Source organism: Pteropus alecto, unplaced genomic scaffold (genome assembly GCF_000325575.1).
Source record: "Pteropus alecto unplaced genomic scaffold, ASM32557v1 scaffold98, whole genome shotgun sequence".
NCBI classification, from domain to species: domain Eukaryota; kingdom Metazoa; phylum Chordata; class Mammalia; order Chiroptera; family Pteropodidae; genus Pteropus; species Pteropus alecto.
The window spans coordinates 10615955-10630462 of record NW_006443570.1 but is presented as its reverse complement, the minus strand read 5'-3'; the positions used below and the strand labels follow the sequence as shown (position 1 = coordinate 10630462).

The 14508-nt window shown below is 49.6% G+C and overlaps 1 protein-coding gene across 1 annotated transcript in view; it reads right to left on the bottom strand.

The window, feature by feature from the left end:
• Positions 1 to 14508, bottom strand: part of MSI2 (musashi RNA binding protein 2) — a 333055-nt gene that overhangs the window by 28365 nt on the left and 290182 nt on the right. The window contains exon 7 of the mRNA XM_015599259.2: positions 2611 to 2693. Within this exon, the coding sequence (XP_015454745.1) occupies positions 2611 to 2693 (83 nt within the window). The remainder of the gene's footprint in view (positions 1 to 2610; positions 2694 to 14508) is intronic.

The following is a 14508-nucleotide window of genomic DNA, read 5'->3' as shown; positions in this document are numbered from 1 at the left end:
AATTCCCAGAGAGACTGCGGGGGTTCCAGTAGACGGGTCTTTATAGCTTCGCAGCACAGTCCAGTTTACAAAACACTCCCCCGGACGTTCTAACAACCGCCTGTGTTCCTGCTTGGCAGTCTCCGCGTTCTCAGAGTCTTTCTGATCTCTCATTTGAATTCTGTCCACTGCACAGTTTAAATTCATTTCCTTTTCTTTGGGCCTGTATCGTAGAATCCACAGCATTCGGGATTCAGACTCCTCTCCCGACGTTCTTCAGAGGGCGAGAACTCCCTGAAGAAGTCCTTTGAGGATGATGGATGATGGCAGGAGCCACGTTTATCAAGCCAGACTCTGCGCAGGTGCCTTCGCTCGTGGTGTCTCCCCCAGGTGCAGCAACCCCATGAGGTGGTCATCACAGGCCCTGTTAGACCGGAGCTGAGGGAGGTGATGTACCGATGTCTGATCCTGGCACCTCTAAATTCTCCCGTAGAGCTTGGATCTGGTGAGGCTGGGCTAGGCGCCTACAGTCACACTTCCAAACCTCGTCTGTGATCCCAGCCACTCTGTCCTCACCCCTTCCCCTTGTCCACTTCCATTTTTGCCTTATTCTCTTAAAGAACAAGTACCAGCCCCGGATTCAAAAGGAAATAGGAACTCTTACACTATAACTGCAATTACCCTCACGGGCCATAGTCGGCCTCCACCTAGATGGCTAAGAAGATGACACATGTGAAATGACTAGGGACAATGACTACACACCTCTCTGGCTTCGAGCCAGCCCATGAGTTACCTTTGTGGGGCTGAAACTCTACTTTCTGATTACCCCCTGGGTCATCTGGAGATTCCTTCTCCCAACCCTAAGCTCAAACAACTGTTTGGCTAGTTCGTTTGACAGCCAATAAGCTCCGGGGCATAGCCCCCGGGCCTCAGTTTCCCCACTTGAACGGCGAGGAGGATAAAGCCCTTTCCCACTTGTGTCCCAGGCTCATTTCAAAGCCAGTCAATGATGAAGGGCTGCGCATATGCATTCGAGGCAGCACACAGACTGTCTCCTGACAGTCTATACCGGGCCTTCGCGATGAACCATCAAGTCCTGGCAAGACAGGAACGGTGTCTGCCACTGCTCTCGGCTCTGCCACTCCCCACTGCCCAGGCGGCCCTCAGTGGAGTCTGTCAATAGCACACCTGGCTAATACGAACAAGGCATCTGGGCACTGGGGGCAGGCTTTCTTTTAAGCCCCCGTCTCCCTAGTTTTAAAAATAGCATGTAGTAACCCACGGAAACAGAAATACCAACTGGAAGGCACTGACTTTGGAGTGGCAGAGAAAGCCTATGGGGGTACCTGTGTTACTTCCACACACTTATCTCCCCTGTACCATTTTAATACCTGAGCTGAAGTCTCCAACCTGCAGTTTGCAAAGAAACAGTATTTTCATTTCAGATGCATATGATGGCTAGGAACAATACCGACAATATTATTTTAGTGCCCTGGGAAAAAATTAGCAAGTCAAATATTGAATCAGGCCTGTAGCGTCACATGCTAAGCAGATTGCTTTGATCTTATCTACACTAAAAGCTCTATTATTGAATTTAAAGTCAGTGAACACATATCAGACCGATATGCACTGAGTATCTGAATGTAAGTTTCAGGGGCAAGAAATGTTCTAATTAAAGGAAGAAAATATCAAAGTTACAGCAGTGATAGAAACACAAAGTTGCCCTCCCTCTTCTCTTGGGGACGGAGGCTCTGCTGGCCACCCAAAATGTTTTGGCTCTGAAGGACCTGTTGATGGTTCCAGAAACACCTGCTGAGCTCCCATTTTTCTGGAACCAATGAAGAAGGGGTTTCTCACCCACCTACTCAATTGAAGGAGTTTGAGACAGCGAGTAAGGCCGTGTGCATTCTGCACATGGTATGGCGCCCTCTGGTGGCAATTTCTCTGGGAGGCCTATCCAGGTCCCCAAACTTCCGATGATCCAACCTCCCTCCCTGTTGAGGATGCCTCACCAGGAAAGGAGATTTAAAGAGACAGAGAGACCGAAGCAGCTGATCATGAGGGTAAAACTATCTAGTTGATAAGACGAGGAGACTGTTAATTACCCAGCAAGGCCCAAAGAGTGAAATAATTGGGGCAGTAAACTTCATATCTAGGACAGTCCCTCCCTGCTCCCCAACCACCACTGCCAAGCCAAGAGCAAAAGCATATCCTAAGCCATGGGCTGGCAAACTACATCCTGCTGGCACCCTGCTGGCTTTTGTACTGCACAAGAGTTAAGAATAGTTTTTACATTTTTAAATGGTAAAAAACAAATACATGTGACACGTGAAAATTACATGAGATTTCAATTTCAGTGTCCTGCCCATTCCTGTACGTTTTGTCTGTGGACGCTTTTGTGCTATAACAGCAGAGTGGATTCACTGCGAAAGCCGGTTGTACGGCCTGCGAAGCTCAGAAGATTTACTATGGGCCTTTTCTCCAGTGGTTCACAGGGCTGAACCCCTAGAGTCTGGTCCCACGTCCACCCTGCCCACCTTCCAGCATGATGCCTGCAGCAGCCTGCGAGACAAAGGTGTGTAGACGGGGGCAGGGAGGCCCGGCGTTTCAGCACAAGCCCTACAAACTTACCATTTTATTATTGATTTCATGGAAATGAATCTCACAGACTTTCTCCACAACGTCTTCATTCTCGAAAGTGACAAAGCCAAAACCTAAAGAAAAAAGGGAAGACAAAAACAAAAACAGAGAGGGAGGTGAGTACAGCCTGGCTGGCCCACACGTTCTTTGCTGGGCTACAGCGGCCACAGGTTCCTCGTCTGAGGGCAGGGGGCACAGATCCCAGGCAGGACTCCCAGGGGTAAGAAATAATTTCCAAGTTTTACATGCACCCTTCCAACAGTGAGGAAAAGTTAACGATTTCACCCACGGGCGGCGGGTGCTGTGTGGTATACATTTGCCCGGAAGCAAACAAGAAATTCACTTGTCTGTTGTGTACGAGGTGGGAGCCCCACGGCGCTCTGCCTGGCAGCAGGCAGGTGGGCTGCCCGGAACCGCGGGATCGCTACAGGGCCACGCTCGCCCTTTCTGCACGGCAGTGGCCAGCTCCCGGGTCGGCCTCCAGACGGAGGCGGTTATTTGTCCTTTTCTTCCTGAATTACTTCCTCTAATACCTCATCAGGACATCCTGAGGCCTGGAAGAAACTATTAAAAGTTTCGGGCCTCTGTTCTGTGCAGGCATCCTTTTTCTACTGCTGCTTCAAAAGCGCTACAGATTTGGGGCAGTTTAAGACTGTTTGATGCCTGCTGTCAGCCTGTCAGCTATCCACTGTATTTACGCGGCTGGAGACCGCCTTTGCTAGACAAGCCACACTGAAGAATTTTGGCAGGCGACCACTGCTCAGTATCCTGAGTTCCTCTTGCTAACCTCCAGTCCCTTGCTTTCTTCTCTTCCTGCCCCCGACGGGGTCTCCAGCACGCGGCCCCATCTGTGACCCCTCTCAGTAAGTACCGCTTTAACACACAGGCCAATCACAGGACGGCACCCCGCCTCGGATGAAACGCAGGTGCAGTCAGTACCAACACCGCGAGGGAACACGGGCAGAGAGTGTGGACACTCCGAATGGGGAGGCAGCAGGCCTGCGTTCCAGTTCTGACTCTGAACTTATGTGTCATCCTGGAAAGAAGCCCCTTCCCCATCCTACGCCTCGAGGTTTGTACCTGCAAATTATGCCGGTGAGTGTGGACACTGGGTCCCACACCTCGGGTCCCAACCCAAATCACGATTCACAAGATTCTACCGTGGAATGAACGTTTGTATCCCCCCGGCCCCGCCAATTCATCCACTGAGATCCTAACCCCCAAGAGGGGGCGCTTCTGGGCGGCATTTAGGTCATGGGGGTGGAGGCCTCGCGAATGGATTAGTGCCCTGATAAAAGACACAGAGAGCTGGCCTTTTCTGCTCTCTGCCACTTCAGGCTACGATGAGAAGATGGCTGCTTGTCACAGGAAGACGGCCTTCACCAAAAACCTCACCATGCCGACGCCCTGACCTTGGACTTCCAGCCTCCAGAACTATGGGAAGTAATTTTTTGTTGTTAATAAGCCTCCCCGTCTACAGTACTTTTTCATAGCAGCTCGAACTGCCCAAGGCACTGTCCTCCCCAAAGGCATGAACCTGCCGAACACACACCTGGGCACACCAATGAGGAAGATGAAAATCAGGGCTGTTATCGTTTGTATTACAATAATTAGTGTTTCCTGTCAACGAGTAAAGATATAGATGCTTCCTTTTCAAGCTTATGGGTCTCCTTTGGGTCCCAGAAACCCAAGGTGGAGAGAGAATTTCTCAAGTCCCTTCCACCACCATTTTCTAAGGAACAGCAGAAAACAGTGAGCTCCTACATCGTAGCTCCTGTAGGGTCTAGAAGATTCCTCAGGAAACGGATGAAAAAGTCCACTCTCTGCTCTCAGACAACTTTCCGTAAGACAGAGGGCTAGGAACACCACTCGAACGGCAATCATGGTGTTTATCACGATATATAAGTTATTACCACACACCAAATAACGGGCCGACGTTCCCAGTCCACACAGTCCAGCCCACTACAGATACGTAAGACTGAAAGCCACGCACACCATGGGAGGGACACAAGCATTTGCCACCAGGGCTCAAAGTTGGCAAATATCTCCCAGCGTCATCCTGGAGAAGCTGGGTCCTCAGACACCATGAGACTTTGTTTGAAGTGAGGCCCCCCTCTAACCCAGGTCCCCACAGAGGGCTGCGACGTGTCCTTCAGGTTCCCTCTGCTGAGGTGTCTCCTCCTCTTTGGCCCTTGGTCCCATTTATTATGTGCAGAGCTGGACGAGAGCCGCACCAGAGGTCATCTCCAAATGACTTCTCTTTGGGCTTTGGTGTGTTGGTGCCCCCCTCCACCCCATGAAAACCATCAGTTAAACCTCTCAGCCAGGCAGCTGAGGACTCCTGCAGCTCAGAAGGGGACCCACATCATTTTGGTTAATCTCCTCCTTCCTACCCACCCTCCTACAGCTCAGATTTTAGGGGCCCCTCAAGAACGAAGTGAGATGCAGCACCCTTCAAAAGGTTCTCGGGGGCGGCTGGGCGGCATGGCAGAGGATGCAGGGATCTGCTAGAATCAGCTTCAGAAGGAGGGCAGGGCCGGGGCCTCATTCGCTCTGGGCCCCCAGGATGCAGAGCCCCTGATATGCAGAGTGCTGAGTGTCTACCGGCTGAATGAATGACTAGATGAGCCATTTCTGTTCCTCCGGGGTTCTGAGCATCTTGCTAATCCGTCTGCATCACTGCTTCCCCAACTCAAGACTGATTTGGCTCTTCCTTCTGAATTTACCGGCTCTCACCTGTGCTAGGCATCCTAGAGGATGCAGAGATCAGCATGACAACATCACTCTTCTTAAGCCATTCGCTCCCTACAAGGCATGAGTCAGAGGTTTCCACTCAAGGAGAACATCTTCCCTGTACAGACCTCACCCCTCCTCCCTCAACGACGCTCGCTTTCAGCCTGTGGTCACAATGGGTCACATTTGTCTCCAAAGGTCTCCAAAACAAGCCAAGACAGGTTGGTTCTTAGGGGCAACCTCACTACTAGTTAGGGTGAGCATAACGGTTGAATAGTGTCTCCCCCACCCCCAATACATCCATGTCCTAACTCCTGGAACCTATGAATGTGATGTTATTTGTAAAGGGGTTTTTGCAAACATAATTAAGGATCTCAAGAATTAAGGTGGGCCCTAAATCCAATAGCAGGTGTTCTTATAAGAGGAAGGAGAGGGAGAAGTCCATGTGAAGACAGAGGCAGAATCTACAGTGATGCATCCACAAGCCAAGGAATTCCTGAAGCCACCAGAAGCTGGGAGAGGCAAGGAAAGATTGTGGCCCTGCTATCACCTTGGTTTCAGACTTCTGGCCTCCAGAACTGCGAGAGAATAAATTTTTGTTGTTTTAAGCCACCGAGTTTGTTCTAATTTGTTTTGACGGCCACTGGAAATCAATTCAGCAAGGTTACAGGCTTGGCCACCCCCACATAGGCGGTCACACATGATCTCCAGCCAGGCCAATCACATGCTTTGGGGAGAAGACAGGAGAATGTGGATGAATAAACCAAACCCATCGGTGCCACTGGGAAAGAACATGATGTCAGCGCCAGTCAAAGGTACTGTGCCCTGAGCCAGAGGACACCCTGGTTTAAAGCAAGCTTGCTGGCGAGCACATGAACTTGACCCCTGGGTAAGTCAAGTCACCACGAGGACCATCGGTTGTATTCACTGCCATGGAAACTGCTTTTCTGCTGCAACCGCCGCCTTCTTGGTCCACTATGCAAATAAATCACTGTCTGAACTCCAGGTCCAATACCATTCAGGACTCACGTTGCCCCAATTTCCCACTTTGTGCCACCACTCAGAGACAGGAAGAGGTGCGATGGAGTTCGGAGACACGGATTAAAATGCAGATGGTACACTGCGAAGGAGGCAGGACTCACTGCGTCGCTCCTAATTCTGACTCTGATATTCTCCCTGCTGATCCCTTCCCTAACCCCACAGGACTCAAAATTTGAGTATCACAAAAAACGATTTCCCTGGATCAAAGAAGAGCCTGGATTTCAGGCCCATCAACATTAGATGCATAACAATTCAGCGACGTCGAGAATCATTTGCAGTATTTTAAAGATCTATATTGTTTTAACATTTCTGTCTGGCCCAAATAGAGAAAGCAAACTTGATTATGTCTAAAATATTTATTTATTCTATTTGGAGAAAGCAAAGAAGCAGTGAAACAATTATCAATAAATGTTATTCCTTATATACAATCGTTTTCACCTCACAGGTGCATTATTGTTTACAACAAATTAGAAACTTGGTGGCGAACGACTCCCTAAATAAATTTAACTGAGGTGTTAAGGATAAAACAACAGGGTCAGAGATTTGGGAGGGGTAAGGTGGTGGGTGAGAAAAATCTTCTTTTGGCATCAAAGTCTTTTTCTTTTTTGAAATTAATTTTTTTAATTGGGTGAAATATATGTAAGAAAATTTACAATTTTAACCATTTTTAAGCGTACAGTGAAGTACGATATTGTGCAACCAACACCACCATGCATTTCCAGAACTTTTTCACTATTCCACACTAAAATGCTATACCCTTGAAGCTGTAACTCCCCATTCCTTCCTCCCTCGGTTCCTAGTAACCTCTATTCTACCTCTGTTTCTACGAATTTGTCCATCCGTTCTAGGTAACTCATGTAAGTGGAATCATACAATATGGGTCCTCTTGTGTCTGGTTTATTTCACTTAGCATAATGTTTTCAAGGCACTGCGGTCTTTTGAACAATCTGCTATGTGTAGAGATTCTTCCTGAGGCTCAGGGAGGCTGAGTCTTCCTGAGAAAGGGCAGGAAGGACTGATTATTTCCCTCCCACATTTCCAAATGAAAGCCCTGGAAAGAATCAGAAATGGGGCCTCGTGAAAGACCATCAGACTGAGGTGTAGCAGCCAGGTATGGTGCCCAACGTGTGAGTTCTAACCAGCAGACCTACTATGTCCCATGCAGCAGCCAGGTAAAAGAAATGAGTAACTATTCTCACTCAAAAGACACAAGGACCAAATAATGAGCTGTGTGCCCCTGGGGAGTCCCTTCACCTCTCTGGGCCTCTACGAGAAGCCAGCAGAACCGGGCAGGGGGTGCATGGGGTGGGGCAGGGGTCCTGCTCTGGTCCTCACCAAGGCAAGGGCCTGGATCTGCTCATGGTGCGCCTAAAAGGTTTGCACTTCATCCGGGCCCTTTGGGGGTCCCCGTGAACATTCACACCCTGTGTTCCATTTCTCATCTCCCTTGGTCCTTAGGAGGTGCCACCTGGAGCCAGAAAACTTTCTGGGTATATTCAAAGCCACTCAAGCCACCATTCAGAGAGGAGGGAGTCCTAGAGACTGACAACTGGGGGATGGGCAGCATCGAAGGGCCAAAAGGCTAGGTTCACCAAAGAAACTCTCTCACCTGTCATTGGCAAAATGACACTTGCCTGGCCTCTTGTAAAGTCCCCACCTTAAAGCGCACTCTGTGCTTCTGAGGGGCTCCAGGAGTCAGCAAAACTTGGACAAAGAAGGTGGCAGGAAGGTTAACCCCAAACAAAAAGGGATTTAAAAATGGACATAAATATGATAGCAGCTGACAGAGAGCCTTTAAAAATGAAATTCTACAGCATTCTCCTGAATGACGCTATTATTGGAAACTAACAGTAAGCTCTATTTAAGAGATAAGCATTTAAGTCAAACCCTTTTTCCCTCTTTTATTCAAATGAACAAAACTGAATATTCATCTGACAAAGCTATAAAAAAAAAATGCAGACAGAGAAGAAGAGAAATCTGAAAACAAGATACCTCGAAATTAAAACGACCTGCTCCAAACGCAGTCACTGAGGAACATCCAACAGTCAACTTACAAAGAATTCTTTTTTAGGCCAGGGAGGGAGAGATGGAAATGGCCGGCCTCCTCCTAGCCTCAAAAATAATTTTCTTCTCTTTTCATATAGGTCGATGAACAGTAATAGGTGATTGGGTAGTGCCCAATGCATCTTCAGTGAAAATCGATGTTAAGCCATGAGTTAACACACTTGGTTAATGGGGAAAAAATGATGGAGGAAAGAAAACTCAGATTGTCAACTTTATTCTAAGTGTCCTATGAGGAATTTAAGGTATGTGGGTGCAAATATATTTATAACTCATGCAACCTCCCTCTCCTGCTAGTAATTCAGTGTTGAGGGATGTGGCAGTATCCGTGGGCTGCTTCCAGAATAAATATAAGAGCCTTGGGTTTGGGTGTGGGGAGCACTTTCTGGTTTCAAAATGTTTCTCATACATCAATCACCCTACTCGGTCCCCAAGGCAACCCTATGAGAGGTGGGGCAGACTCCGCCATTGTCATTTTGCTCAACTGCTCAGCTCAGTTAAATGATTCGTCCCCGATGACATGTGACCACGAAGCCAGAGCAGGACAGCAGAGGCTTCCCTAGGTCAGTAGGTGTTCAAAGATGGATTTGGTGGCCCTATGTCTCAGAGAGAGTAAGAGCCTGGGCCATGAGAAATGGGGGTGTGCATGCTTTGTCACAGAGTTCACCCCCACTCAGCTGTGTGTCTGTCAGTGACATTTCACCTCGGGCTGCCTCATGCCTAACTCAGAACATTTCTGAGCCACCTCTATGGGCTACAGCAGGTCTGGCTAATCAGTTTCCTTTGCCTGGAGCCCTGGATGGAGAAAGTCTGGGCCCCATCCTGCTGGCCCGTCTGACAAGGAGAGGCGAGATGAGCAGTATGCATAGATACATGGTGGGATGGGGTGGCTTCACGTGCCCTGAATTTGCCCTAAAAAATATAACTGAGAAGACTGATCAGTTCCAAGAAGAAAAAAAACAAGCTGTCTTTCCAAAAGAAAGGACTTGTTTCCAATGATGGTGTGACACTTTGGGATGCTCCATGCACATTACCTGGACATGAGTGGAATCCAGTCTTAGCTGCCTTTAGAGTTAGTTTCCAGAGCATTTTCAGACATTAGGTATTACGGAAGAGGTGGGGTTGCCCCTAATTAGGAATTAGTCTGGGTTGTGTCTGCTTTAATGCCCAAATGGTAATGTGGACTTCAGAAGCCAGAGATGGGATTCCTTAAGCTATTTCTAACATCTGGTACCCCAAAGGCGGGTATTTATTATCAGTCCACAACCTGATCATCATTTCAAAAACAAAAAGCTTATTCACACTTATCAAGCAGCCATTCTTTTAATTCACATCTCACCTGTTTAGTAGGAATAACTGGACCCACTTTAGGGATGAAGAACAGAGGCCCAGGTAGGAGTCCATGTTCTTTGCCACACAGCCCACTTTTTTCACATGAAGGTGGGTTATTCTAATCCCCATGTCTCCTGGATTCTAATCTTGTCCCACAGCCTGGCTCTAGAATCCTGCCCCGTCACGTTTTCCTGCAAGAGTCTCTAAAAATGAGCAACAGCCTCTCATCCTAACGACCCAGCAGAAGGAGGGCAAGGATGGAGTGTGGAGAAGACGTGCTCGTCCAGCTGAACGAATGCTTGCTTCCCTTGCTGCTCGATGTGTCCGAGCCCTTCCACATAACGCAGCTGAGGAGATACCGGGGTTTTTCAAAGGCACACGACGAAGATGACCTTTATAAAGACAAACAACTTGAGCATCTCCTAAACCAGTCTGACCTAGGACGGGCGTAGGAAGAGTGACTTCTTTGGACATTTCCAGACCCCAACCACAGACCTGCCTGAAACGGGACTGGGTTATCAAGCCCGATGCTAGAGACTTCTTGCAGCTCACGGCTCTCTAATGAGTCAGCTGCCCTGGAGGGATAACAGAAGCACTCACTTCCTTGGCCTTATTAAGACCAAAGAACAGGGGCAGACACGCTGACCTGTGATGGACGCAGGACTCAGCCCGGGGGCTGGTCAGAAGAAAGACGTGCGAGCCAGGAGGCCACCAAAGGCAGAGTCCTGCTACCACCCTCACCCAAGCCCAGCAAACAAGCCTGTGATGAACTCGAGGGGTCTGCAGACATCCCCCTTCGTAGCATCCCTCTCTCCACCCCAATACCCTACTTCCTCCCTGACCCTGAGCCAACAAGCTGCCTCTTTCTGGCCTGGCCCTTCCTTCCTGCCATGTCCCCTTCAGGTGGCACTGCAGCCCTTCCACTGTGGCACCCTTCACGCACCTGCTTCCTCGTTTACACCAGTAGTTTGGCAGCTGGTTGCTGTAAACTCTAATAAAATGCCTTTCCAAAAAATGAAGGGATGTGACCAGACACGCCAGACATCATGATATTAAAGCCGTGTCAATTAATTTCTCCCCCTGCTTGATAAACGAGCCCCATTCCATCTCTTAATAATGAGGAGAGAAACAAGAAAAGTTGACACTTAGTTTAATTTATTTTCTCAACTTGCCTGGTCATATTTCTTTCTGCCTTGCAGAGCTGGCTGGGGCTGTGGGGAATTACAAGTGGCTCGCGCACGCAGGCAAGGCATAGATCGGTGAGAATCGACGTGGGTCTCCTTGATCCCCACACACCACTTAATCAGGAGGGGGAGAGTGACTTGGTGAGCCAGCTTGCACCTGCGCCTCTCCAGCCACCTTTGGGAGCTGGGGGTGGGGGATTTGGGGACAGGGAGGGGAGCAACCTCAGGTGTGTGGGGAATCAGATAACAGAAATGACACTATCAGATTTCCAATCTCGTATGAAGGAACTGCGCAAGACTGAATTCCTTAAATTAACATTAAGCTACATTGGCAGCATTTGCCAGAGGGTAGCCAATTTCTCAACTGGAAAGGTGCTTTTCTTTCCTTTCAGCCCCCGGATGTTCTAGCTAACATCTGACCTTGAAATGTGAGCATCAACTTTCTAAAAGTCAGACAACAACCGTGAACCAGTAAGCATTTCATTAAGAATCTAGTTACAAGTAATTTTTTCATATGGCCACCGTGACCTCGGGACTGTTTACGGAGGCCACCAGACCATAAACCAAGTTGGAGGGTGGAAGGGAACTGTTTCTCCCTGCGGTCCTTTGGCAGTCTCCCGGTGGGGCGGGGCTCGTTTAAAATGCAGATCCCTGGGCTCTGTCTGCTTTCTAATGTGGCCCAGGAAGCTGCACATGAACCAGCTCTCTAGTGATTCTGATACCCACCCAAGTGTGACTCTATGTTTCCCAATTCCGGACGAGCTAAGTAGAGATCATCTGGTAAAAAAAGAACCAAGAACACGCCACAGGAAAGAGACTCTCTAGGCTCCTCTTTCACGTGAAGGGGGAAACTAAAGCTGTTTTAAGAAGCCTGATCTCTCTTTCATGGAAAGCTGCATCTTTTAGACCCACGGGCAACCCTCAGCCAAGGCAGGGAGAGATCAGAGGCAAAGATGAAGCTTCTCACTCCCAGGCTCATGGAAGGATCAGAAACCAGTTCATACTAAAGTATAAATGACTGATTCTGCTTCTTTCCCAGAGGTATTAGTGATTTACCTGTATCAAGCCCTTATGCAAAAGCAAATCGGTTTTACTTTAGAATTCCAAACAGCTTATTCAGGAGATGGGAGATTTTTATTTTATTTTATTTTTTACTGATGGGGGCACCTCCTGAGTCTGTGAGATTGGGGTGGGGATTTGGGGGGCAAAAAAATAACACCCAGGAAGGAAGAGAGGGAGGACGGAAGGGAAAAGAGAGAGTGAGAGAAAGAGACGCAGAGAGGGGAGTGAGGTGGAGGGAGAGAGAGAGACCTCCAACCATCCCCAACTATTTTTCTAAGAGTGAAATCTGCCATGAATACTGATAGTATGATTTGAAAATGTCTGTGGCTGCAGAGAAAAGGGCGTCTCATCCCAGACTCTTGTTAACCGAGGGGGAAAAAGCACCTGTGATCCAGGCCAGACAACCCCAACCTCATTTCATTCCGACTGCGCTCCATAGCAGTGATTCTGTGAATGACACTTGTCAGGGCAGCAGATTAGTTCACAAACCTATTTTTTGTGCGTGGTGTTCCATCTTGCTCGGGAAAATAGTCAGTTCTTGGCGAGAGAGACACATATTACTGCTGTTAAGTGCCAATATAAACTCTGGGACGCGGTGGTAAATTCACCAAATTAAATCGCTAGACAACTGGCTCGGATCAGGGCTCCGGCAGAAGGTGCCAGGGCCGCAGCGCCCGCCCAGTGGGGCGGAGGAAGCCGGGGCGGAGCGCGCCGCTGGAGCAAGGGCGCGAGGACGCACCACGTCCGCGTCTGCGCTGGAAACCACAGAGCCCCGGGCGGCTGCAGCGGGCTCCGCCAGCAGCAGTGTGTCCTCCAAGGCTTCTGAATCCCAGAGCTCTCTGAGCTCAGGGGAGAGAGAGGGCACCAGCTGGAAGCTATACCGTGCAGAGGTGGGCATTCGGGCTAGTGTGCCCAGGCTCTTCCCCAAAGAGTGGGTTTCAAATCTGTCGCCTTTTCTGACACTCACCCTCCAGCCCCACTCATGCAGTGAGCATCCTGGAAAATAAGAGCAAGTTTCAATCTACCTTAATGCCCCTGCTGAGGTGGGGTGGAAACAGGACTGGACTTTGGAGCCAGGTAGATCTGGGCTCAAATCCTGGCTCCAGCAATGACCTGGCTGTGTGACTCTGAGCAAGTTCCTCAACCACTCTGACCTTTGGGATCTTCCTCCATGGGACGGAAATAACAAAATACCTCCATGGGCCTGGAGGATCACTTGAAAATACTTGTGAGGGGTTAGCTACCCTCTCCCAGCAATCAAATGAGACTTTTAAGGGCTTCTCCCCTATCCGAACCTCCATCTCCGCACGTGCTTACCTTTGCCCTCTGCTTTGAGCATCACTTACGTGTGTGTCAGGGAGATGCCCACAGTGCTGTACCAACAACCATGGTGGGAACAAGACTCAGGACAGGGACAGATAAAACAAGTCATGTGGTAATTTCCCAGGCAGTCTTGCTACTTAAAAAGACCCTCCTGTGCATTCTTTTGGGTAAAAACAAAAATCATGTACTGATCCTTGAGGGCCAGGCCCTGTGCTGGCTGAGCCCTCCATACTGGTCCTCACCCTCCCTGACTACCGATGTACCACGGTGGCTCCTGGGTTCACTGCAGGGCCAGGAGCCTACAGTCTGGCTGCTGACAAAAAAGCCATGAGCCTCTGTTCTTGAGGTGGGTACACTGGTTCCCTCTGAGGAAGGACCATGAAGGAGATGGAGGGAAACAAAGAGGGGAAGATGGGGCGGACACACGAAACCGGCTCCACAAGGAAGGGTCGAAAGCAGCCCTGTGCCCCTCCGCCTCAGTATAAAGGACCCCTCCGGAAAGCCGCGGCCTCCCCAGCAGCCATCTCAAGACAGCCACCTGCCTCCCCTCTAACAAGTTCTCAGGGAACAGTTATTGCCCTCAGATAAGGTTCCAAGACTCCATCAAAAAACCACTACTTGGAAGCAGGCTTTCAGCACTGCCACAAATTATATGACTTTTATTATGAGGTATGGTTTCAGAATAGTCCCAACTGACAGAGCCCTGGCTGGACGCCCACTGCGCCTGTCACCCGCTCCGTGCCCCCCGCGGAAGGGTCGGGTCTGCCGGCATCTCCATGACTCTAGCCGGCCGTGCCGCCAGCAAGCCAACCAACCTAGAGTTGGTGGGGGAGGAGGGGAGCGAGGGGAGTAGGTGGCTGCCCACTGAGGTGCCTCTGCACAAGACACACATGCTTATTCACCATGGAGTGGGGGCCGGCTTGTTTGATTTTATTCTTCTGGCTGTTAAAGGAACTGTGCTTAACATCTGGAAGCCAGATCTCTCAGAGAAGCTGAGACCGGCAGCCCAGGCAGCCTGGCGGGGGCAGCAGCTGTATTGGGCGCTAGAGGAGGATGGACTCCTAGGCTCCCCAGACAATGGCCAGGGTGGGAAAGGGAGGAAGGGGGTGGAGAAGCAGGGATGGAGAAGCAGGGATGGAGGCTGTGGGGGGTG